Here is a 25026-nt window from a genome sequence, read left to right on the forward strand (position 1 = left end):
CGTCGAAAGCCACCGAGGTAATCGTCATTGCTTTTATTTTCTGGTAAGACAGGGTCACTGCCATCCTTTCCGGAAGTTCAACCACACCACCATGTTGAGAGATTACATACATGTACCTCCAACTCACGAGCTAGGATGTTTAGCATGAACAGAACAGACGTAATCTCCAGATGTTTTATCGTCATTTCATAGAGAAGAGACAACCTGAAACGGTGGTTGTTGTTCGTGGTGGAGAAAACTCGGGAAGATTAGATTTTTTCTGTTACCGCATTTTAGCTGTGAGATGAGATGCTTCCGAGACGACTGCAACACGTAAAAGGTAAGTTAACATATAGTTGCTGATCAACGTACAGTACAACGTATGAATGATTTGAAACCGGAGTAACAGGGCAAGCACAGAATTTTTGGATCTTGTATAGAGATTTGGTAAGAACCCAAAAAGCATCTGAGACTTTTTTGAGTCCGTAAAAGACGTGAGAAATGTTTCGCTTTTTTTTGTTCTTCTAATTACTGTGAGGGGAATGATCTCATTTTGATCTTGGTGCACCGCACTGTCTCTTCCCATGTATGACCGAGGGCTATCTTTGATCATCTCTAGATGAGATGCGACAATAAAACAAAAAGAACATTAGAATGGATTCTCCATTCACAACTTTCTTCACTTGATCAATCGTTACTTTGACACCATCAACCAACATACCATTACCATAATTTCTGATTGTCACCATCGACAGCGCGCCGCAGCCCCCCAATCCCATCTCATTAGGACATTATATAGCTCAGTCAAGCTGGTTGCTGATACGTCCAGTGAGTGACAGTTCAGGCTTTCTTATTGTTTTTCGGTTTTCCGGCTCCGTATTTCGTGCCTCGTTCTCTTTGTTTCTTCCTATCCATCCCATCCCCACTATATTTGGAGCTCAGTCAGTCATACCCTTCTCCCACATGTGAAATTCTCATGCGTGCGGAGCAGGAGTACATACTGTCAAGATTCATACACATTCCTTGTCATGTCACCTTAACTTTCTTGATGAAATGAGGAACACGACAACAACACGGCTTTGACCGCTTTACCTCGAAATTTGTGTTTTAGAGGTTAAACCCACTTCCTGTTTTCGGTTCCTTGTTTTTATGGTCTTATTCTTTTCCTACTTTCGGTCAATCCTTCTCCTCCCTACCTCGTACCCTGTTGGGTGTTCTGCATCCCATTACATCACAGAAAGAAGAATTTAGTTTCAAACTATACCTTACCACGACTTGACTACGAACTACACAGCTCTTGGAAAAGGTGTGCAAAGCGTTTTCACACCACACGAGAAATGACGAAGAAAGAAAGAACAGAAGGGATGATAGACTTCAGATCGTCATCTTTTGTCTTTTGTCTTATTCAGCATGGATCGCTTGAGAGGACCGTGAATCATGCCTGATATCTACTCCCCCACTTTTCATGAAATCACCCTTCGTCGCATGTGATCGATACATCATCTATCGCGCCTCACTTTAGGTGGCTGTAGATGCGTGTATTGTATTGATCTATCAAGCCTAGCTAGCTAGATTTATCTTTTCCCCACCTCACATTACCTTGCCTTGCTTGCGTTTGATCATGTAAAGAGCTCATGTGTATGCTTTTGACTTCTTGACTTCTCCATTCTTGGGATAAGCGCTAACTAAATCTCCTATAACTTTCCCAAAAAGAAAAGTAGAAGGACCATACTCAAATCTCACATTCACATAATTTTCACGTTCATCAAAAACACACGACTTTTGGGATCGGATCGACCGACCAAAACGGTATACATACTAGTATCGGTAGTAGAGGGACTCTTCACGAGACGAAACACAACACACATAGCTTCCTTCTTAGTCCAATTTACAAGTGAAAACGAACAGTTCAGGCGTAAAAAGGTGTCGAGTCAAACGAAGTAAGTTTCACTTTTCGCGTTGATCGACTTGTCAAAGTGTGTCTCTCTGCCTACCCCTGTCTCGGATTTTGCTTTATCTTAGGTTTCTTTCTGATCTCGCTTCCATCGACACAAGGGTAACTTACCTACCTAAATCTGCGTTGATCCCATTTCTCCCTTCCCGTTCTGTTTCCAGTCAGTCCCGATCCTAATTTTATTGCCAAACCAGACCAAATGATGGAAACGCATCGCAAATCGTGGCGTGCGTGTTGTATGTAACTGAACTAGGTTATGATCCAATACATACATACAGTGCATACATACACGGACGCCCCTGCTTTGTTAACCAGAAGAAACCTGGTTACCATCATTTGTGATGGGTTGAATCGGTTCCTATCCCGATTACACCATCTTCCTTCTTTTCCCTTTGTATGTTTTGTGTTTTCATGTTTTTGGTTGTTGTTTTGATCGGGATTTCAATGGCACTGTGTCATGTGTAATTGTCAATTGTCAATTGCCTAGACTAGAATGAATTGACGAGGAGTCCATGGTTGATTGCGAAGAAAAAGGGTTCGAGGTCAATGCACCGAATGTGCACACCATACGTATCCGTATACGAATCAGATGCTGATCATATGTTGTCCTCATCATCGTACGAATTAACCCAACTTCAGCTGTCAGTCATCAATCATCAGGCATCGCCTATCGATCATACACTCATCAAAGAACCGTTCAGCTGCCTCAAATATTGACTGAACGACCTCAAGAATTTTGTTCCATTCACCCCCACTCGTCTATCTTCTGACAAGAAGTCTTAGCTCGATTCTGGAATCATAGCATTGTCTCCGTTAACCACGGAGTGTCGTTCAAGAGACTATAATTGTCCGCCCGCACGTTGTGAGTCTATATTTCATCCCTGTGATCTAGATTTGAAACGCTCCTTTCTCTTCCTTCACTATCCTTTGGCTCGGTTACCATATGGCTGGATCTGGGTGGATTGGGTCTTTTGCTTGCTCTTAGCATCGTTTGCGCCTACTGCGCCAATGATGGAAGGATAGGTGATGGGATCAACGATCAACAAACAGATATTATCCGATTAATTAGCACAAATACAGAATCAGAATCGCCCTGTGGCCTCACTCTATCCACGCCTTTAGAATGATTTACGCCCGGATCATCCATCATCCACCATCCACCATCAGTGTACGCCGATTAGTCCATAAGAGTCAACAAGGGAAAAGAAAAAGGGGTATCAACCATGATCAACCTCCCATTCGATCACTCCCTTCGGACACAATTCCTGCTCCCTCCTGCGCGACACATAGATAATTGTCATGCTCGTTCTCGTTCTTTTCTTCTCTCATCTGGGCAAGGGGTCCGACGACCGATATGCTTCGGTTTTATCCTTTTATCTACTCCAAAATATACTCTTTACACTCTGATGACGACGAAGCTACCACCTTTTTTGACATTATTTATTCCCTTCTTTTTTCACGCTCTTTCCTTAGCTTTCCCTCTCATTTGAGTGTTTGCTTTATCTAGTTGATCTTTGAGAATCATCTGCTGACCGTTTTGATGTAAAACTTGCCGCCACCACGACCACCACCTCACCATCTCTCATAAATTTGATTTGCATCGCCCTCCTTTCAATCCTCTATTCCCATCCTGGTTCACTCGACTACTTTTCTCTCTGGTCACTGCTCTCCATCATACCCAGACTGCTCATACCCTCCTTAGTACCCATCCTTGCTTTGTCTGTAAGTACGATCATTCTTTCTTCTGTGTTCTTCTCACATTCAACATCCTGACGAATATCAATTGGTACAGTTTGCTCGTCATCATGGATCAGAATCATGCACCACCCTCACCTCTTCAGCAGCATCGACCTTCATCATCCCGTCATGCCAATCAGGGGTCCACAAATGCCCAAGCATCATCGTCGATCGACAACAAACTGAAAAACCCCGTTGGACTACACCGACAAAGTGGTGCTACATGTGCTAGTCCCACTTCCGCTCAAGCCAGTCTTACCCCTTGGTCTGGGGCGCAAGAACCTTCTTCTTCTTCGTCGTCAACTAATCCCAACCAACCCTCAACGATGGCCTGGTCTCATGAATCTGAGGAAGCCGCAGTTGAAAGGTGGCGGGCGCAAACTCAATCTACTTCTACGTCATCCTCTACGTCAACTTCCACTTCAGGAAGTATGACATGGGATAACACAAATACACAACCACTCGCTTCTTCAAGTAGATGCCCTTCACCTCACCACATCACGATGGACATGCCATCCACTACCAATGAGTCACACTCCCCTCAACCATTCCAACCATCCTCTTCCCTTCTTACCTCGGAACCACTTAACAGGACCTCTTCAGCCAACCCTTCCAATTTCTTACATATTCGTGATCCACCACCGCCTAGACGTAAACGCAATCGTGCGACTTCGTTACCGAACGCTACTCCAGTGTTCAAACGAAGAAAATCCAAACATGATACGCCTACACCCTCTGAAATATGGAAAAGAACATATGAGACTGGTCAGCCTTCACCAACCAAGATTCAACGACAGAAAGCCGCTGCAGCTGAATTAGGTAGAGTTCTGCGAAGCAATCGACAGATAAAAATCGGAACGCAAGAACAACATTGTGTGGTCGCTTGTCGCCAACCAGCTATCAATGTTAATTCACTCAGAACATTAGATGCTACGGAGATATTGAAAAATCCACAACTTCGACATGATCTCCTATTCGATAGTCTAGCTTTCAGACCTGTTAATCTACCATACGAGATACCTACCAAACCAGCTTATGCTGAAATCCTCACTGGAGGTAAAACCCCCGTCGTAGATCCCAGAGCATCGAATTTCGTTGCCGATATGTACTGGGATAGTATTTCAGAGGAGTTAACGACGGGATGTAGATGTGTTAGATGGAGAATGCCTAAAAATCAGGAGTTCAATCATCAGTTGATAGAGAAATTAGAAAGAATACCTCAATGTCTTTGTGGTAGATGGCGAAGGGATTTGACTGAAAATGAATGGTGGTCACGCAATGCCGTTTGGCCATCCAGATTACCTGAATTGATAAGAAGTGAGTAAACATTCCCTTTCGCAACGGATGATCACATCAAGAATACTGACTGTTTTGTGTCATATCAGCACTTCGAGAGATCCTCGTCTCGCTCATGGGTTCAACCACGCCTTGTCCCAACCACTTTGCTCATTCCTTCTCGAAAGAAGCTCTCGAAGCTCACGAAGCGGTCTGTCCGACTGTGACCCACGCATTGGTTCCCGAACTCTATGCTGCTCTTGATCCCGAATTCCTCACAATCCAAGCCAGACGGGGTGTCTTTGATCTTCAGCTCTTTGCCAAGCTTGGTGAAGCCATGAAAGTCCACTGTGCACCTGTAAGGGACGAGATGGTGGATGATATGGTCCGAACTGCTCTCTCGGGTGATGTCGCTAAAGGTTTAAGAAAATGTTTCGACTGTGCGGAGGTAATGAAACTTGTAAGTCCGAGCGTTCTCGCGACAACTCCTGACTAGCAGCTGAAGTCTCCTGTTTTCTTATTGTTTCAGGATATTGCCAATCACCAAGTCCATGCCCTTCGACCATACCTATGGGATAACGCCAATCAATACGAATACAATGCCTTCCAAGCCCTTCTTGCTCAGAATAAGGTCACTCTCGAAACGTCAAAAACGAGACAATGGATCAACGCTGCTTCGAGACAGGTACTCTCCGCTGCTGAACCGAGATTGAGGACTCACTTGATCGGAAGATGCGATTGTAAGAATAATATGGAACTCGTCATTCGATCTTTGACTTCAGGATTTCTCGACCTCGTTTGTGGTCCATGGGACCGAGATAGGACTTCTTGGCCGCCTATCGTCTCGAGAAGGGCACTTGGATGCAATGGTATCCCAGTACTTGACGGTCTCTCAAAGCCTCCTGTGGACGTACCGGAGGCTTTCAAGATGGATTCCAGAAGACTCAAAGAGTTCCAGTGAGTAGTTTGTTCATGCATTATATCATCGTTGCTGATCTTGTCGGTGTAGTGCCGAAGTCGTTGATATCGCAATCTCACATATGATCCTCCTCGCATTCCGCAATTACTTCAATCAATACAACGGCAAAGTCTCCGCTGAAGTCTTACGATTGAATCTCGACAAAGCTAGAAAAGATATCGAATGGATGAATGACAACTTCTCAGTGATCGGTCCGACATGCGGATCAGATGCTGATCTAGCATTCCAATTGGCCTCTCGAATCGTTCGACCTGAATCCCCTAACAGTTCCTCAGAGGAAACAGCGAGGGGTTTACCCAGTACGAAAGAGATGAAACTGATCTCGAATCTGACCTCTACTTTCACTGAATTCTTCGAGATCAACTTTTCGAGGGATTCCGATCTGTTTATGGGGAATTTAAACCGGTTGAAGAATTTTTTGAATAAGATTCTATCGGATATACTTTTGGGATATAGGTTAAATCCTACTTCGACATTCTTCGATTCCAACGTTAATAAATGTCTTGAAAAGAAATCCAAAAGCTCTACCAACATTTCAACCGTAACTGTCATTGATGGACCGGAAGTGGCAAAAGATGAAGATGACGAGATTAAATCATATCCACGGGAGATCAGGGAACGTTACGAACTATTCTTATCGAAATGTAAACAAGAGGAATCGGACATGATCAAATCATTCGGATTCGAAGGTGTAACTGGACCTATCAAAGATCTGACTGTCAGGATGATCAAGATTGTCGCTTTTAACCTATCTGTCTTTGGGGAAAGTTACGCGTCGAATGGGATCTTAGTTGGATCAGATAGAAAATAATTGTTTGTGTCTCGTCATTTCAATTGACCTAAAGTCATTCATTCATTCTTTCATCAGCTTAGCTTATCATTGTGTCTTGTCTTGTCTTGTGTTATTAGTTCATTTAGTATTTCATATCCTCATCATCTAGTGATTACCCTGTATGAAAGATCGAGAACATTTTGACGTTTTGTTTCTTTTACATTCCCACATTTAACGTATTGTCATATAGCATCTTCATTTGACGGATTTTGTCTACTCTTGTTCTTGTGTGTTTGTTGGATAATGGTTGATGGATAATGTCATTATCTTATAATTGATATATGGATACATGCATGGTGCATTGCTCATATTCACAGAATGTCTATCTATATTCCTGGACTTGCTGAGAGGAATATCGTTTAAGATTACTTGACTGTTGACTCTCGAGTCTATCTCTATGGACATGCACTGGCGTTTATTTGTGAGATATCTGTGGGAAACGTGACATGGCGAGCAGGACAAATGAACAACATTGTAATGTATACATCTCCAAGACCTGTCTTATTTGACACAGACCCACTACTTGAGCGAGCACTATTTTAACAATCAGTAGAGCTCACCGACTAATGTTCAACGACCAATATCTAATGCTCAGTGTTGTCTATCTATAATCTATATATACACTATTCGATCAGACTCTTTTCGATCACCCAATCAACCTGTTCTTCATCCCCAATTTTGAAGATCCTCTCTCCGCATTTCCTATACCCACTTTTCTCGTAAAACCTTATCCCCTGGGGATGTTCACTGTACACTCCTAACCATATACTACTATATCCCCTGGCTCGTGATATCTCCTCGGCATGATGGAGTATAGATTGTGATAAACCTCTACCGTGCGTCTGGGTGGAGAGGTATATCCGATGTAACTCAACTGGGTTTGAGGTGAAGGTCAGACAATCCTTAATCGATTTTAGACGAAGTTGGATCACACCCAATAATACCTCGTCTTCTTCCTTTTGGGTTGAAGATACAGATACAGGGACGGAAACAGCTAAGATCCAGATTGGATCATCATCCCGAATTTCTCTTTCGATCTGCTGAGTTGATGATGTATTTGATAAGTACTCTTGTAAGTCGTCGTTTGATTAATCATGAGAAAAGGTCTTGGTGAAGACTTATCTTAGGAGGTTGGAGATGGACGGAGCATCTGATGGTTGGCCGATACGGAATGTGTGAGGGATAGAGCATGGTCTTGAACTTGAACTCGTACTCGAACTTGGTGTCGAGATGGTCATGCTGATACTGTTATTGAAAGGTCAGAGGGCCATTCTTGTTCACTGTAAAAGAAGATCTTTCACGATGCATGCAGCACAGCAGTATCGTATCGTTTTGCGTAGTGATGAGGGGTATCACAGAACGAGAATGCGCATACGGCTAAAATCAAAACATCAGATTGAGATCAAAAAGAAACTCGCGTATCTTGACGATTTCTTTCTTTCGAGTTATATTTAGCCGCATTCAGACTCAACATCCTATGACTCGATTGACTCGATTCTTGCATATGAGATGAGATGAGAGCAACCAATGTACATAAGAATTGATGACAATACGCAATATCAGGCTCGACGATTCCATTCCCGTTCTTGTTGATTTGCTCAATATCAAGACAACGATCTCACTTCACCATGACCCATTCACCTGCCGAACCTACTCACGCCGATATAACCCCTCCGGGTACCTCAACTTCCACACCCACCGCTGCCCCGTCCAAACTCGAATGGACCATCCGTCAAGGTACACCAGAAGATGCCTCTGCGATCTCTCACCTGATGATAGAGACGTTCAGTCGATCCTTTGGTCATTCATGCACACCTGATGAACTTGAGAAATACTGTCAAACGACATTATCGGTTGAGGGTATAAAGAAAGATATGGAAAATCCATTATGTACTTGGCTATTGGCTTTTGCCTCAGCTGTGGATACCGATGAGCTGCTGGGTATTGTCCAACTTACTCGCGAATCATTTGAATCATGTTTAACTCTACCCAATCCAATCGAATTACAACGTATTTACCTATCCTATGGCGCCCACGGTACTGGTCTGGCGACGGAACTCATCACCACAGCTGAAGATAAGGCTAGACAAATGGGATTTGAATCTATATGGTTAGGAGCATGGGAAGATAATCAACGAGCGAAAAGGTTCTACAATAAGATGGGTTATAGGGAGGTGGGCGAACATGTTTTTGATATTGGGGGGAGTAAACAAAGGGATGAGATTATGGAGAAGTTATTATAGATGAGTTTGGGTATAGATCATTGGATGAATCGATGGACATGTAGAGAAAGTACTGTACTAGTGTATTGCCCGGTAGAAATCGATGTAGCACGTATCCAGTCGTTCTTTGTATCTTGTTGATAATTCACCTATACGTCATGTCATGTTCGGTAATCGTGGAACTGTTTCCATACAGATCATACCCATCCCTTCTAGATTCGATTCACCTGAACAAAGACAGATGGTCTGATCTATACGTCCCCCGAATACCATCAGTATACCACATCTACCATTAACCATCCTGACTTTAAGTACAGCTCAAACAGTTAAGTGACAAAGAGGTTTGTTCCCAACGATCTTATATGATGTGTATTTATATGACCGAAACGGATGCACGTCTCGAGACGTATCCAGATGTAAGTTCTTTTTTATTAAGGGATATGCATGAAGTTTTTGTGAAGAGAAAAAAGAAAAGACGAGTTGATGTATGAAATTTCTTGACTTTCCATTTTCTCTTCCCACTTTAGAAATCTAAAAAACACATTTGATTGAAATGAATTTGTACAAAGACAAAAACAGATTTCTTAGATTTATATCAGATCAAATCGTTTAAGCACCTTGAGGAGCTTCCTTGTAAGAGATAGCTTGTTCTTCGTCTACACAGAACAACAGAATTTAATATCAGCAACGTTTTTTTTTTTTTCTCTCCCTGTGTTGATGATTGATCTTTAGGAGTAAGGGATAGAGCCACTCACCCATAGCGGAGATGATGGTAACCATGAGATCTTTACCAGCTTCGAAGTCAGATTCAATTTGTTGACCGAGTTCGGTGTCGGGAACTTTGACGTCGTCTTTGGAGTTACCGTCAGAGTCCATCAAGTTGAGGAAACCCTATAATACGTTCAAGTCAGTCGGGTCAGCAATTGGTCTCTTCGAGGGTATGGTGGAGTCACGATATGAGAAGGTTATGGCGAGATATTGCAAGCTGAGTGACATAGAGAGGATGACAGGATGTAGAGATGAAGAGTTCCACTTCCACTTACATCTTGGATATCAAGAAGTTGGAATTCTTGTCTTTTAACGTTGGGAACATCCATGTTGTGGGTGGAGGGAGAGATATCTTCGAGTTTCTTTCCAGTGAAGATCTGAACAGAAAACAAAGGTATTGATCAATTGATGAAATAAACAGACGTTGGGTCGTCAATCCGAAGCGGACGCTACACTCACATCGATGGCGACAAGGTGGACTTTGGCGTGACCGTGCTTTCCGGTTTTAGAGGTAGACATATCAACGATCTTACAAGGTCTTCCCTTGATGACTACGTGACCGTTCTTTCGAAGAGCGGAACATTGCATACTATTACACACGGCTAGCTGCATCAGCACGACTCTTGGATAGCAATGTTAAAGAAACTCACGGGAAGGTCTTGGAAGCACCGGCACCGGCAGCTTCGAAAGTTTCGTGGTGTTCATCGTCAGACATTTCTGTTGGAGAAGCAGGTACGAGTGCGATTATTCATACGTCAGCATGTTTGCCATCAACACCAGTCGAGAGGTCGACCCATTGGTCACCCTATCAATCGACTCCAACAAACAAGTCATCCAGAACTTTGTTCGTTCCTTTCCCTTCCGCTTCTTCGAAAACTTTGTTGATAGAGCTGAAAAAGAAGTTGCCACTCACTGGATAGTGTTTTATGTGTTTTTAAGAGAATGTAAGAAGGAGAAGTAAGAGACCCTCGAAAGCAATATAAAAATGTTTTTTTAAGAGAAAGGAAAAGGAAAAAAGCACGAGTTGGACACGATTCCAACTGAAATTCGACCAATGCGAGTAGTTGCCAGTGTGGATAGGTCGGTGGTGGTGTGGTGCGTTGCCCCCCTTTCTCCTGTCCCTACCAGAAAAAAATGAAAGAATTCAATTTTTGTAACTCGGCGTTTTGTCGGTGTTAAGAGGAGACGCTGGCTGTGGCATCTCGAGTCATTCGCGTCGTGTGATGATAGCATGTCATGTCATGTTTACTCGATACTCGTACTTGCTCTAAATGCATGCTTCTTAGCTTAGGATTGCCGCTCAAGTCTCTATCAATCGTACAACAACACACAACATCATGCAGCCTATATAATCAGTCAAGTGACAGATCACCATCCAATAGCTGCTGCCATCATCTCCCTCAGCTGGTCACGAAGTGCAGAATGACGGCCCCAACTCCCGAAGCAGTTCTCCATCTGGCCACTCTCCATACCCTCGCACAGGCAGGTTTCGCCTCCACTTCCCAAGCGGCTTCCCTCACTTTATCGACCGTCATACCCAAATACCTCAAGGTACTAGCTACAGCATGTGTGGAACGAGCGAGTTTGGCCGGTCGAGGCAAAGTAGCTGCCATCGACGTCGTAGATGCTCTGGATGATCTGGGAGTGAACGTGGATGAGTTGATAGATTGGGCGGTCGTTCAGAGTGGAGATTATTTCGATGATACTTCGATGGGTGGTCTACAAGGTGAGCTCGACATTAAATGACTCCCGTTTGAACATTGCAGCTGATGGATGTATAGATTATCTGCAGGAAGGGCTGAGTGTGGAAGAAGGTATAGCTCAAATGAAACTTGTTCCAGAAGAGGAACTAGAGCAAGATGATGAGAAGGAAGAGAGGGAGGCGGAGCAGCAGCACGATGAACTACGAGGAGATGAAGATGTTACGATGGATCAATCTCGCGAGGACGGACAGGTCAAGGTCGAACCGGAGGAAGAACTGGAAGTGGAAGAGAGACCATATATTTATCGGCATAAATCACCTGATTTCTCTTGGCTTCCGCCTTTACCTTCTACCAACGATCAATCTCAACAGGGCCCCACCTCTCCTGGGACTCGAGAACCCGACCAACCTTCATCTTTTGAAGCCATACCTCTTCCTGCACCTTCCCAATCGATAGCCGACCGATATCGACGTCCAATCAGCTACGCTTCATCCCAACTATCTCAAGCTCATCCATTTCATGATCCACCCCAACCCCGACCGTCATCATCCATCCCAATACCTCCTGCACCAAGCTCTTTACCCACTTTGATATCTACCTATGCGTCCATCGCTTCTGACCCGTCTATAACCTTGCGTCAAACCGATCTCCGACGTCAGGCAACCGAACTACTGCGTCAAACTATATCGACTGTCGATTCTTACTCTCCTTCACCAACTTTGACTACACCCATCCCACCAGTGAGGGCAAGTTCCATCGTACCTTCTCATTCAGATATATTACCTCAGAAACTTCTACCTGTCAATCCCAATTCGAATTCGAACGCCAATGGTGGATTATTGAGTTCAATGGTACATCAAATCCATTCACCCAATCTACCTTATACCCTTCGAGAGAGATTGACCTCGCTTAGACCACCGGTAGTTCAAAATAGGAATGATCAACCGATCTTCTATAACGATCCTGTGAGAGGTCCTGATGAATCTTCTTTAATGAAATTTAAAGGCAAACATAACGCAAATACCAAGACGGAAGGAGAAGATGGAGTTGGAGGAGAAGAAGGAAAAGAGATATGGTTGAAGCAAACTTGGGATTCGGGTCCAAGGGGAATAGATAAATGGTCAAAACCTTTTTTACCCAAGGGGAAAAAAGTCATCATACAGCGTGAAGGTGAGAAGAAACCTAGGATGGATCCTGAGGACATTAGACGAATACAGGAACAACAAGAGCGAGAATTAGAAAAGGAAAAAGAGAGGATGAAAGAACAGGAGAATGGGAAAGTAAAGGTTAATTTGAGATTACCTAATTTCAATGGGAATAGTCTGAATGATACCGATCAGAAAGATGGATCGGTCGGACAAACGAACGGAAATATGAGTACGAATACGAATACAAGTATAAGTCCGAATACATCTCAAGTTACTACACCAGGAATTAAAATCAAATTAGGTGGTGGTGCTGGAGCTGGTGGCAGTAGCAATAATTCTAACGGTAATCAGAAATTATCTATTTCACCTGGATTGATGATGCCATCAACGAATAATGAATATCCAAATTCGGTAAATCCATATTGATTAATGATATATATATGTATATTACAATTGATGTATTTTGTGATTTTGAGCAATTGTTTATCCGTGAAACCAACCTTGCGAACACCACCAATCGAAGCCAGTGGACCTGCCCTTGCTATGTACTTGTATCTCCGTCTAGTACTGGACAATTTGTATCTTACTTTATATTTCGTCGATGAGAGAGTCGTCACATAACATGCATCTTCATCACTATCACATGATCATCCACACACTCATACATGCTTTGTAACCTAAACTTGAAAAAGAGAAGAGAAAGAAAAACTAGACTGAGGAAAATGACCAAAAAAATACGAGTGAAACAAAAGAGAAAGAGTATTCACATAGGTAGATGCGAACGGTATTATCTTGATTTATTGCTTTGTACACGTAGTAGAATTTCTTTCTTCCTCACATTAATTTGATTATCTTGACTGAATAATATTATCTATCTTAGACTCTTGTTCTAATGAGTTTGAGTTTGGTTCTGAGCACCATCTTGACCTTGAGCTATTCATTATTCATTCCATTAAATCAGCTTCCTTTCTCTTTTCCTAATGTTTTTGCAACTAAGTATCGTTATGAAGATCACTCACAGTAGTAATTGCCCCATCCACCAGTTTGGTAATATGCCGCGGCAGCCGCAGGATCCCATTGACCTTGAGCGGCAGCAGGTTGTTGAGCACCTTCTTGACCCGGTACACCAGGTACTCCCGTTTGACCTACTTGACCGTGGCCATGGGCATGTTGGGGGGTATGATGTCCACCGGGTTGACCTGGTTGACCTGGGACACCCGTTTGTCCGTAGTTGTACCCTCCGTAGTAGTTGTATTGGTTAGGGTAACCCATTTGTTGGTGTTGCTACGTAGAGGTAAACATGAATGCAATTAGCTTTGATTGTCTATTCACAATATATTGTTGTTTTGTATTGTATTGTATTGGATGTAAGGAAAACTATCACTCACCATGGGATAAGGTTGATGACCACCTTGACCACCTTGCGCCCCATCCGCACCTTTATCCTTACCCCAAGAGCACTTGATCGGTCTACCATGTACCAATTGATTTTGGAGGTGGGTAATGGCCAAAGCGGCATTTTGGTGGGTATCAAGTTTGACAAATGCGAATCCTCTATCGGCTTGCATCCTAATCTCCACAATATACCCATAACCTTGGAACAGAGGGATCAAATCCGCTTGAGTAGTGTAAGGGATAAGGTTTCCGACGTATACGGTGGTATTGTATTCCGGAGTTTGTTGGGCAACTGAATCATATTGGAGAGCTGTAGAACCGAAATTTGAAGGTGCTGGTGAACCACCTCCCATTCCACCTCCGTATCCGCCCATACCTCCATTAGAACCCATACCTCCTGGTCCTCGGTTGGTAGCAGTTCCAGTCTGAGTCTTTTGGTTGGCCCAGTTGACTCGGATAGCTCGGGATCCTAGCCATTCGCCATTCATAGTCGCAATAGCTTGTTCAGCATCGGCTTTTTCTCTATAGATCCACAAATTGTCAGCTTCTCCTTCTGGATCTCTCATACAGAGTATACTCTAGCAGTCGAAGAGACTCACCTGAACGATAGGAAACCGTATCCTCTAGATTTACCAGAGTTCATATCCCACATGACCCTGGCTTCTGACATACTTCCAAAGGCACCAAAAGCTTTACCTAGAACATCATCATTAACTTCCGGAGACAAGTCTCCGACGAAAACATGATAATGATGTTGAGTATCTTCCTTGTTTTGATTTCCTTGATGAGCCCAATTGACTCTTACTTCAGCATCGAAGATCTTTCTACCATTCAAAGTTTGAAGAGCTTGTTCGGCCGATCTCATATCTGCATATTCAACAAAACCATAATTCATTCCACCATGTTGGAAATTTCTATCTTGAATGATTTTAGCTTGAACTACTGGACCTGCCACGGCGAAGATTTCGGTGAGAATGTAATCTGTTACCCTTGCTGAGAGGTTGCCAACGTATAGATGAGGTTTTTTGGGTGCTTCTGCGGGTTGTCCTGGTGTGAGACCGTAGGGTTGTTGGACTTGACCTGGGACGGGAGGTACCCCGGTAGGGTTGGAGGCTGGTTGAGGTTGGCCAACGTATTCCATTTTTTAGGATGTTTATTTGTTAACGAGATGAAGAAAGTGAAGTCGAGGGGATTCTTGATTTCGATTTAGTTGGAAAAACAGAAAAAGTCGAGATGAGATGAGATACGATGAGAATGAAAACCGATGACCCGGAATGACACGAGAGAGACAGATAGAGAAGAGAAAGAGAAAGAGAGAGAGAGAGAAAAGAAAATATTCGTGTTTACTTTTCAGACTGCGGTATGCAATTGGAAGAAGAAGAAGACGAAGAAGAAGACGAGCGATGGGCAAAGAAAGGAGACGAGAGAGTGAACCCAAGACACGCTGTTGCGGCCCAACATCATTCCAACGACAGACCATTCGCCACACACCGGCGTTATAGGCCATAACACCGTACTCTCCCAGTGACGCGCTGGTGCTGATTGCCACGTCCACTCGGAATGGTCCATAGTCCATGGTCCACTTGCATTCATGCTACTCTGGACAAGTAACATTACCAGAACACTATTGACAGCCCAATTGCTCAGTGAACGCCCATCAGTACGCCCAGCAGAATGGTGAGCTGGCTTACTTGCGGGGTATCGTATCAAGCTAACATCCCCACAGGTCGTTCTCGCCGCATCCATCTGTACGAGGAGTGGTAAACGTGAGCTGAATCTTCATCGTCTCGTCATCGGTCAAGCTGACGACAATTATACCTACAGCCCTCCTCTCGAGGCAATTCCGACCTATGCCCAGATCAAGGGTCGATGGTCTCCTCGCTGCTTTCCCTAAACTCATCCCTGTCAACTCTCAACACACCACCGTGGAAACTAACGATGTTAGATTCGTGTATCAACCTTTTGAAGAGTTGTATGTTCTGTTAATCACCAATAAGGGTAGTAATATTCTTCAGGTGAGTACAAGTCTCACTGATCGCAGTAGACTCTGTAGTATAGGACTGGCTAATCCGTTGACATCGATAGGATATCAAAACTCTCTCACTCCTCGTTCGATTGATCTCCTCCCTCACTCCAGCGATGTCCGAACCAGCAATCCTCCATCACGCATTCGACTTGTTATGCGGATTCGACGAGATAGTTTCTTTGGGATACAAGGAGAACGTATCCCTATCTCAAGTGAGGAACGTCCTAGAGGGAGAATCGCACGAAGAGAAGATTCAGGAGATAATCGCAAGGAACAAAGAAGCAGAAGCGAAAGAGGAATTGAAGAGACGTGCCAAACAATTAGAACTGCAAAGAAGAGAACAACAACGTCTGAACCAAGCTAGTTCAAGATCTTCTTTACCTGGTGGATATGGCGGTGGTGGTGGTGGACAAGGAGGTTATTCGAGTGTACCCAGATATGATCAACCCCCTCAACAGGAGTATCGAACTTCCTCACCTGCCGTTTCTTCCCAACAACAACAGCAAAGTCAGAAACCCAAGTTCAGTGGATCAGGTATGAAATTGGGTAAGAAAGGGAAACAATCCGATTTGATCAATGCTGCTCTTGGAGGTGAACAGGATGTGGAAATGGATGAACCTGTCTATCAACAACAGAATGAACCTGAACCTGAAGTTGCGGCGGAAACTGAAGTTTCGGCTGATGTGTTGGAGAAGGTTGAGCAAGACAGGTGAGTGTATCTTTTATCGCACTCACTTTCAACAGCCGTGAAGATCTACTTCCCAAGATCTTGATAACTTCGGACGTATTTACTGATTTGCTTTACCTTCCACTAATAGCATCCATGTAACAATCAAAGAACAACTATCCCTAACCCTCCTCCGAGATGGTGGTCTGGAATCATTCGAACTCAAAGGTGATTTAGATCTACGAATCACCGACGCGGCTCAATCCAAGATCAAATTGACATTATCGCCCAAGGATTACTCTGAATTGCAATTCAAGCAACATCCCAATGTGGCTAAATTCACTGGAAGTGACAAGGTCATAGGATTGAAAGATCCCTCGAGATCGTTCCCTGTCGGTCAAGGATTGGGGGTACTTAGGTGGAGGATGACTTCGAAAGATGAGAGTAATGTGCCTTTGAATGGTGAGTTGATGACTTTCGTTTTTTTTCCCAGTCGTATATTTGCATACGTTACATATCAGTAGACCTGTACATACATCACATTGGGGTGGAGAACACAGCTGACACGCAACTTTCACCTATTTAGTGACTGTTTGGCCACAACCTCGAGGAGATGGTACTTCAGATGTAGCAGTAGAGTACGAGCTCGAAGCTCAACATCTGACATTGAAGAATGTCGTTATATCCATACCCGTTCCGTGAGTCCACTTCGTCAATGGTGTGCTTATGTGTATAGCCTGAAATACTGATGTTGGAATGACATTCTTAGCTCCGGCTCCCTCCCATCAGTGACGGGCGAAGCAGACTGGCGACTCTCAGGTAACTCCTTCGTGTGGACCATCGACACAATCGATTCTGAAAATTCGAATGGATCATTAGAATTCAGGTGTCAAGGAGAAGCCGATGACTTCTTCCCTGTTTCCGTTGGATTCGCAGCTTCAGGGTCTTTAGCTGACGTCGAGGTGAGCCATTGCTGACCACTCCGAAACCATGTGCGTATGCTGATTGTATTTGGGTTGTGGGGGTAGGTCGCTAAAGCAGTGTTGATCGAGAATGGTGAAGAACAGACTTTCTCACAGGAGAGAATCTTGACTGTTGATAAGTACGAGATTGTATAGACGGTCATGGATTTGCTAGATCATTGGCAGTATCATTTCTGAAAATTTATCAAGGAGGGGAATTCCATTAGAGGATACAAGATGAACAATTGCGCCTTGACCAAGTAGATGGGTTGGGTTGGGCTTAACGAAATTTGGATATGGGCTTCGCCTTATTTGTATATGCATATTATTATGTGACTGAACATCGTCAACCGGGTAGCAACGTCATGCATCTGGTGTCTTGACTTGGCGTGACGTATTGAGCCATACCATCGGGAAAGAATCCATGCATGTCAGAGTAACAGCAGTCACCATCATGATTCTCTGGATGTACTATATCACCAACCTGACGCGTCGCTATAATCTTCATCGCACTCTATCTCCGCTACAGAACAAGAATCGTTCAATATTAAGATATACCGCCCTTGGTGCATTGGGTTTCGAATTTTAAAAAGAGGAAACTTCGATCGTTGTAACACCCTCGTTCCTTCTGATAATTTAGAAACTCCAACTAAGTACAACTATGATGTTTGAGTTATGTCTGCGGAAGTCTCGACTCGTTCTATCAAGATGTTAGGTAAGTTTTCATATAGGAACGTGGTTATTTACTGTTATTTGCATACGACCTGCGCGTGTGATTTTTATTGGGTTCTGGCACTTGGCCCCTTGGCACAATTAAACAACGGAGCAGCTCATCGTCCGTATTCAGGGTAAAAATCACAAATGGTTCAAGCCTACCGCACCGAGAGACAACAGCACACCCTGACATACATGGAGAAGAAGCTGTTTGCTGTATGAAGAAGATCTTTTCTGTCTTCCTGTCATGTTCATCATCTCTTCATCATACTACACATCTAATCCATCGCCCTACATACCATACTTACAACCACTCACGAACACCGCCAATATAGTCCACCGAAAGTGAAGGAAAGAGGATAGAGAACATAAACGTTGATCGCTGTGTTTTTTCATCATCTTTGCTCTACGCGTAGTCAGACATAGGGAAAAGAAACATAAACAATAAGAGATTAGAGTGAGTGGATGAACGAAACGGCTAGGTGAGTTACACAACCTACTATGAAAGTGTACATATATACTGTATGGCATGCAGAGAGGAGCAAGGAGGAAGCAGGAGCGAAGCACGGATTCTTCAATTAGATGTACCTGTTTCATCATCACGCTTTGACCTCTATCCTGTGTCTGTCTACACAGTACAATGTCCCAGAGTCTCGGCTGTTCTTCGTGTCAGTCAAAGTCCTTTGCTGATGGTCTGTGCGCTACATGCTATGTGCTATGCTTGTTTCCTTTGCACCTATACGACGCCACTCTCACCTCTGTCCTTTCTCCTCATTACGCTGACACCAACAACAACTCTGACTCTGTAACTCAACAACCACCACACCTCTCCTCACCCCATCCCATCATACACCATATACTCTCCACGTTACTCTCCACGTTACTCTCTCGTCATCACAAACACCGCCATCACAACTACAACCACCAGCGCAGAACTCACACTCATTTTCAACCACCATCAGCAACAGCAAACACTGAAAAACTAAACTTGTAAATCATCAATACTCGTGTCCTTTCATTAATCCTACACATACGCGCGACACCTTCTTTTCATCTCTCACCTCCTTATTTTGGATAGCCCAAACCCGCTGGACGGCCCTCGCCAAATCAAATCAAACCAAGTCCATCAATCCTCTAATTGAATCTTGACTACTTCCTCTTCTCGTCAAAGTGTCATCACCAAAAGAATCGGTCGCCTTCAATGTTTTGTCTACCTCACGCTCTTTGACAACACCAACACCAACGACAACAAATAACAAACGACCTTGTGTAGGGAAAGTTAAAGAGAGAGCCTACGGGCTGAGATTTTCTGGAAACATGACGGGAATGAGATCATCAGGATCTAGATCCGGATTTGGAAATGGACCATTGTTATTGATCTTAGTTCTATGTATTATCGGACAATTGGATTTGGTATCTGCCAATGAACACTCGTCATCGAGGTTGGAAAGAAGGTCGAATCATACAAGAGGTAAAAGACAGAGTTGGATTGTAGAAGAGATTGATGATGTGGATAATCAGTGGAGGAATAGGGAGAGGATCAAAAAGCATCTAGATCTCGATTTAGATGGTGAGTCTTTCATCCTATCGTTTGATATGTAGGGACGAAAATAGAAGGAATGAATGCTGATGATATGGTTCGGTATGCTCTTAATTCAGCCGATGTGGGATTACTGGATGGTTTATTTGATCTTGCAGCTTCACCATCAAGTGTATCGACTACGTCTACTATCGAATCGTCATCGGCAGTTACTACTTCGTCAACGTCGTCGACATCGTCGGTGGAAGGATCTGCCAAATCAACTTTGGCTTTTACCACTTCCACTATAGAGTCCACTTCAACTTCCACTTCCACTTCGACTGTCGAACCAACATCAACATCAAGCTCAACTTCTTCAATTGAATCTACCTCTACTTCATCAGCGGAATCAACATCCAGTATCACCACTGAAGCTGCTTCCACCTCTACTTCAACATCAATATCGGAAGCTTCAACGACTACAATCGATGCAGTTGGTAACACTATCATAAGTAAGTCCAAGTTCAAGCTCAAGCTCAAGTATAATCTCAATTTTCAAGTACCTTCTTTATTCAAACTTAATGTTACTTCTACTTCGATCTTAAATTTTCAATTTCATCGTTATTTTCTTTCTTGTTCAATTTCATCATCTCATTTTCGAAATTTTCATGATGGACAATGGCGATGGCGTTCGCCTATAATATTCGCAAGTGCAAAGACATCGCCTCCAACTCACTTAAGACACACATCAAGATCAAGATTAAGATCAAGAAATCCTCATTTCGCAAATGGACACAAATGGACACAAATACCGACATCTTCTACCTGGTCCACTGAAGCATCAATCAGCGTGACACCGACATCCGCTTCGCTTTCCCAATCCATCATGGAATCGGCATCTTCATGGAGCGATCCCGCTACAATCACTTCCAGTTCAGCATGGGAAACAAGTACCTCCACTTGGTCATCTGATAATCCAGTAGTATCATCTTCCGCTGAGTCTGTCCCTCCCTGGTCTGATTCCTCAGTACAAACCTCGTCTTCAACAAGGAGTGAATCTAGTACCTCTCCAACCACTGCTCAATGGGATTCGACAACTTCGTCATCGACCCTAACTCCAGTCAAACCTCCTTCAACCTGGATGGACCCGTCAATACCTTCTGACACGTCGACTCTCTCATCGGTGTCGTCAACGAGTGACTTTTCAACGCCCACCACTGAAAACACAGAAACGGTGGAATCTTCCTCGACCTCACTTAATTCGAAACCGAGCTCAACGGCCACGTCGGCTGCTTCATCTTCTTCGCCCAACGCAACGTCGCTCGTCGAAAATTTATCAACGTCTACAATCTCAGTGGCGTGGATTTCTAGCTCAGCTGCGAGTTCATCTACTTGGTCGGACAGCATATTAGCTACGACGCTCACGAATCCAGATGGGCATGTTACAACTTCTGTTTACAATGTCTCGACATCATCTCCCTCTTCTTTGCCAGATCCCACATCTCAGCCATCAGAGATTTGGTCAGCTTCCGCTACCGATTCCTCATTGCAAAATATTTCGACTTCCGGGTTGAGCGTTACGAAGACGTCATCGTATCTTGAGGTGACGACCGCTTCCACCTCAATCTCTGAGTGGGTTTCTTCAACCACTTCCAGTGTTGTCACTACCGTGCCTGATGGGCAGGCGACAAGCTCAACATTGGTCTCACCTTCAGTTACATCTACCTTGGACTTACCTTCTACCTCAACCCAATCGACAGCATGGTTCAATACTAGCATTGCAAGGTTTGGAATCAGTACGACCATTGCAAAATCTACTTCATCATGGGCGTCTTGGAATGAATCGACGCCATTTTCATCTTTTGGAAACTGGTCATCAGTGTCAGGATCTTCCACTCCCGCCATCACTGCTCTTGGTGTGTCTAATGAGCTCACTTCATCTCCGTGGGATCAAACAATCAACGGATCCGATACGGTCTCTCCTGCATCGTCACCTTGGCTGATTGCAAATAGTTCTGCAAGCTGGAATTTCTCTTCAACTTGGACACCTTCTTTGACTTCTACTTTCGCTTTTGTTGCCACTTCTTCTCGTATTTCTATACTTGAACCTTCATTTTCTTTGACGAGTTCTATTACCTTCTCTCCCTCAAACCTCACGCCTTCAAGTGTTTCGTCTTTCAAAACTCTACCTTCAATACCCTTGTCCTCAACTTTCGCAATTCCTTCTACCACAATGTCAAGTTCTTCAATTACTGATTCAAGCGCGATTCTGCTCGCTCCCGCTTTCGTTGAAACCTCAATAGCTAACACTGCAACCTCCATTTCGATAGCTTCGGAAACAGAACCAGCTACTTCCACAATTGCGACTTCTTCACCGGATAGTGCCACCGCAGCCGCTACTTCCGAAACGCCTCTTATCAGTGTTGGAGCTAGTACTGCAGGTGAGGCTTACAATTGTCATACCCTTGAACCACTAAACTAACTCATGTCTTCGTTTCAGCTTCGGTCGGTACGAGCGACACCCTGTCGGCGGCTACCACGACTCAACCTGCTGCTGAAGCCATACCCTCGACTACATCCAGTGAAGAACCGGATTCCAGCGAGGTAGCAACCTCCTCTCAATTGTCATCAAATGAAGCTGCCACTACCAGTGATGCTCCATCTACTTCAGCTGCGGAAACATCAAGTTCATCACCGGCTGAAACTTCTGCTGCCACTTCAGAGCTTTCCCAACCCCCCACTATCACTGATGCTACCACCACAGCCGACCTGACCAGCACAACGCCTTCTGTCGAGACTTCGCCTGTCACCTCAGAGGTGGGATCATCAGCCACAAGCACCACGGAACCAAGCTTCTTACCGGTCACCAGTACAAGCGAGGAATCAGCTCAATTCACCTCGAACGCTTCCTCGCTCGCCACTGAAACCGAATCTTCTCTCACGGAACCTACTTCATCGCCTTCACTTACAACGGATGTTGAGAGTTCGTCTGCCCCCTTCACTTCAGTCGCTTCATCCGCATTCGAATCTGATGAGCCCACCACTTCATCAACCCCGACCACCTCGGAGTCGCTCGGTAATGGAACACCCACCACCCTGACGCAAGAGTCGACCACCACCATCAATGGCTCCGATGCAGCCACATCCTCCGGAGTATCAGCTACTGCCACTGCTAATGCTTCTGATGAGGTCTCTAGTTCAACTTCCGGCAATGAGACATCGGCCACTGATTCGGTTTCCGCTATCCCATCGGATGCGATCAGTAGTATTTATACCGCTACTTCGACTCCTTCGGTCAACGGGACTGGTGTCAGCACTTTCGTACCTACCTCAACGGAATCCGAATGGAGTTCAGCATCTGTCACTGCTTCATCGACATCATCCTATAATGTCACCAGCACGACAGATGAAGCTTACACCCCAACGCAGACCTGGTTGATTGGTTACACTCAGGCGTCATCGACTGAAGAGTGGACTAGCGAGTCTACTTCTGATACCCCTACTACCACTGGTACCAAAACCACTGCCACCACCAGTACCCCTTCAGTCGCTACCATTCCTAGCAGTATGCCAACGTTGATCGTTCCTGCCAACTCGGTTGCGAATGATGCTACCGCTGGCTCGGGCGGAGAGGACGATCCTATCCAGGACAAGACCTTGATTGCGATCTTGCTCTCGGCAGATTACTATCCTTGGTGGTTTGTAGTCAACTCGTCTGATGCTACATCTCAGTTGCTCAACACTTTCCCTACTTTGATCAGCAATGCGCTTGAGATCGATACGTCCGACGTCAAGACTTATGGTCTTCAAGTATACCAACCTGCCGCCTGGGATGGAGATAAAACTTCGCTCCTCACTCAATACATGTCATACATCCCAACCAAATATTTCGATACGCTCAACGCCTATATTAAGACCTCTTCTTCACCTCTCTACAACCAGACGGGTATAGAAGGTGCTTTGGCTGCTCAGATCAACACTGCTTTCCCACTTGCTGCATCCTCTGAGACCGCTCCTCAGTCGTCGTCGACTACCAGCGGATCGTCGGATAGTAATAGGAAACGAAACATCATCATTGGAGTCTGTGTTTCCATCGGAGGTATTTTGTGGATAGGATTGGTATATTGGATCTACAAGAGAGTCAAGAAGTCAAATGATAAAGCGGTTCACAAGAGATTATCCGAGCATATGTCGATGTTTGGTGATCATCGACCTATGTCTGAGGTATACGCTCAATCCAATTGGAACGGCAATTCAAGGAGGGTATCGATGGCACCTTCCATCGCTGCTAGTGAGGTTGATGATCGACCCAGTTCTTTCTACGCCTCACCATTTGAGAACGACCGATCGATGAGGGAACAGCAAAGACTTGAAAGAGAGAGTTACGGTGCATCTTCGTCCAATTATTCCGGCTCGGGAGATTCGAGATCACCCACGAATCCAAATTATGGTCCTTCCGTATTTGGTACTTCATGGTTCCAAAATCCCCACCAACAGGGTCAATCACAAGGTAGATCGAGAATATCTCAGAATCCATTTGAGGACATTGCCACCAGATCTTATCTTGGTACATCCACTTCGAATATGAACCTGAATTATAACAATCAACCTCATTCTCCGACTACTTTGAATAGTTCGATTGGGAGTCAACAAGGAGCGAAGAGGAGAAGTGCAGTGGGTAAACCTGTATCGAAAGCTTTGATCTCTAATCCTACTCTGCAAGCGAATTCGTTGGAATTCAGAGACTATGGTACATTACGTGAATAGATATGTTTGTGAAATTAGAAAGAAAGGATGGACAATGAAATGAACTCTTCAAACAATTTCAACTCTTACGGATACGATTTTTGGCATCATCATTTATACCAGTCAAGAAAAGTAGGACATTAACTTAGAATCTCTCCTTCCCGGCCCTTCCTACCGCATATGCCTCTTACCCCTCTCAATCTTTTACTCGCAAGAATCATGGCTGAGCCAAAATAAAGATACCATAGGATCATCACTATTATATACTTTTATCTGATCAGGTTTCGTTTATCGTTCTACCATCAGCTTTTTTCCGTTCTGCTTTCATTTTTGTTAACTTCGATTGGACCCTTTTTGTCTTTTTATCAGGTTTAAGATTATAGGATATTTAGTGTTCTCA

At 44.2% G+C, this 25026-nt stretch overlaps 7 protein-coding genes across 7 annotated transcripts; 5 read left to right on the forward strand and 2 right to left on the reverse strand.

The window, feature by feature from the left end:
• Window positions 1–3738: 3738 nt before the first annotated feature.
• On the forward strand, window positions 3739–6735 carry L199_007070 (uncharacterized protein; the record flags this gene model as incomplete). The annotated part of the gene is made up of 4 exons (XM_064892767.1): window positions 3739–4987; window positions 5056–5405; window positions 5475–5902; window positions 5955–6735. 4 exons carry the CDS (start codon window positions 3739–3741, stop codon window positions 6733–6735), a joined length of 2808 nt encoding a protein of 935 aa, XP_064748839.1.
• A 1649-nt stretch (window positions 6736–8384) lies between these two features.
• Window positions 8385–8999, forward strand: L199_007071 (uncharacterized protein; the record flags this gene model as incomplete). The annotated part of the gene is made up of 1 exon (XM_064892768.1): window positions 8385–8999. One exon carries the CDS (start codon window positions 8385–8387, stop codon window positions 8997–8999), a length of 615 nt encoding a protein of 204 aa, XP_064748840.1.
• A 588-nt stretch (window positions 9000–9587) lies between these two features.
• L199_007072 (eukaryotic translation initiation factor 5A) lies at window positions 9588–10461 on the reverse strand (the record flags this gene model as incomplete). The annotated part of the gene is made up of 5 exons (XM_064892769.1): window positions 9588–9634; window positions 9734–9869; window positions 10022–10123; window positions 10206–10335; window positions 10397–10461. 5 exons carry the CDS (start codon window positions 10459–10461, stop codon window positions 9588–9590), a joined length of 480 nt encoding a protein of 159 aa, XP_064748841.1.
• Window positions 10462–11168: 707 nt separating this feature from the next.
• L199_007073 (uncharacterized protein) lies at window positions 11169–13023 on the forward strand (the record flags this gene model as incomplete). Its single annotated transcript, XM_064892770.1, has 2 exons — window positions 11169–11472; window positions 11528–13023. The coding sequence occupies 2 exons, from the start codon at window positions 11169–11171 to the stop codon at window positions 13021–13023; spliced, it is 1800 nt and encodes a 599-aa protein (XP_064748842.1).
• A 463-nt stretch (window positions 13024–13486) lies between these two features.
• Window positions 13487–15133, reverse strand: L199_007074 (uncharacterized protein; the record flags this gene model as incomplete). Its single annotated transcript, XM_064892771.1, has 4 exons — window positions 13487–13530; window positions 13617–13881; window positions 13986–14514; window positions 14592–15133. The coding sequence occupies 4 exons, from the start codon at window positions 15131–15133 to the stop codon at window positions 13487–13489; spliced, it is 1380 nt and encodes a 459-aa protein (XP_064748843.1).
• Window positions 15134–15666: 533 nt separating this feature from the next.
• Window positions 15667–17803, forward strand: L199_007075 (uncharacterized protein; the record flags this gene model as incomplete). The annotated part of the gene is made up of 8 exons (XM_064892772.1): window positions 15667–15669; window positions 15719–15758; window positions 15817–16007; window positions 16078–16727; window positions 16837–17147; window positions 17272–17383; window positions 17455–17647; window positions 17714–17803. 8 exons carry the CDS (start codon window positions 15667–15669, stop codon window positions 17801–17803), a joined length of 1590 nt encoding a protein of 529 aa, XP_064748844.1.
• Window positions 17804–19678: 1875 nt separating this feature from the next.
• Window positions 19679–24647, forward strand: L199_007076 (uncharacterized protein; the record flags this gene model as incomplete). Its single annotated transcript, XM_064892773.1, has 3 exons — window positions 19679–19931; window positions 20021–22321; window positions 22381–24647. 3 exons carry the CDS (start codon window positions 19679–19681, stop codon window positions 24645–24647), a joined length of 4821 nt encoding a protein of 1606 aa, XP_064748845.1.
• Window positions 24648–25026: the final 379 nt, after the last annotated feature.

The sequence above is a fragment of the Kwoniella botswanensis genome, chromosome 2 (assembly GCF_036426115.1).
Source record: "Kwoniella botswanensis chromosome 2, complete sequence".
Classification (NCBI taxonomy): domain Eukaryota; kingdom Fungi; phylum Basidiomycota; class Tremellomycetes; order Tremellales; family Cryptococcaceae; genus Kwoniella; species Kwoniella botswanensis.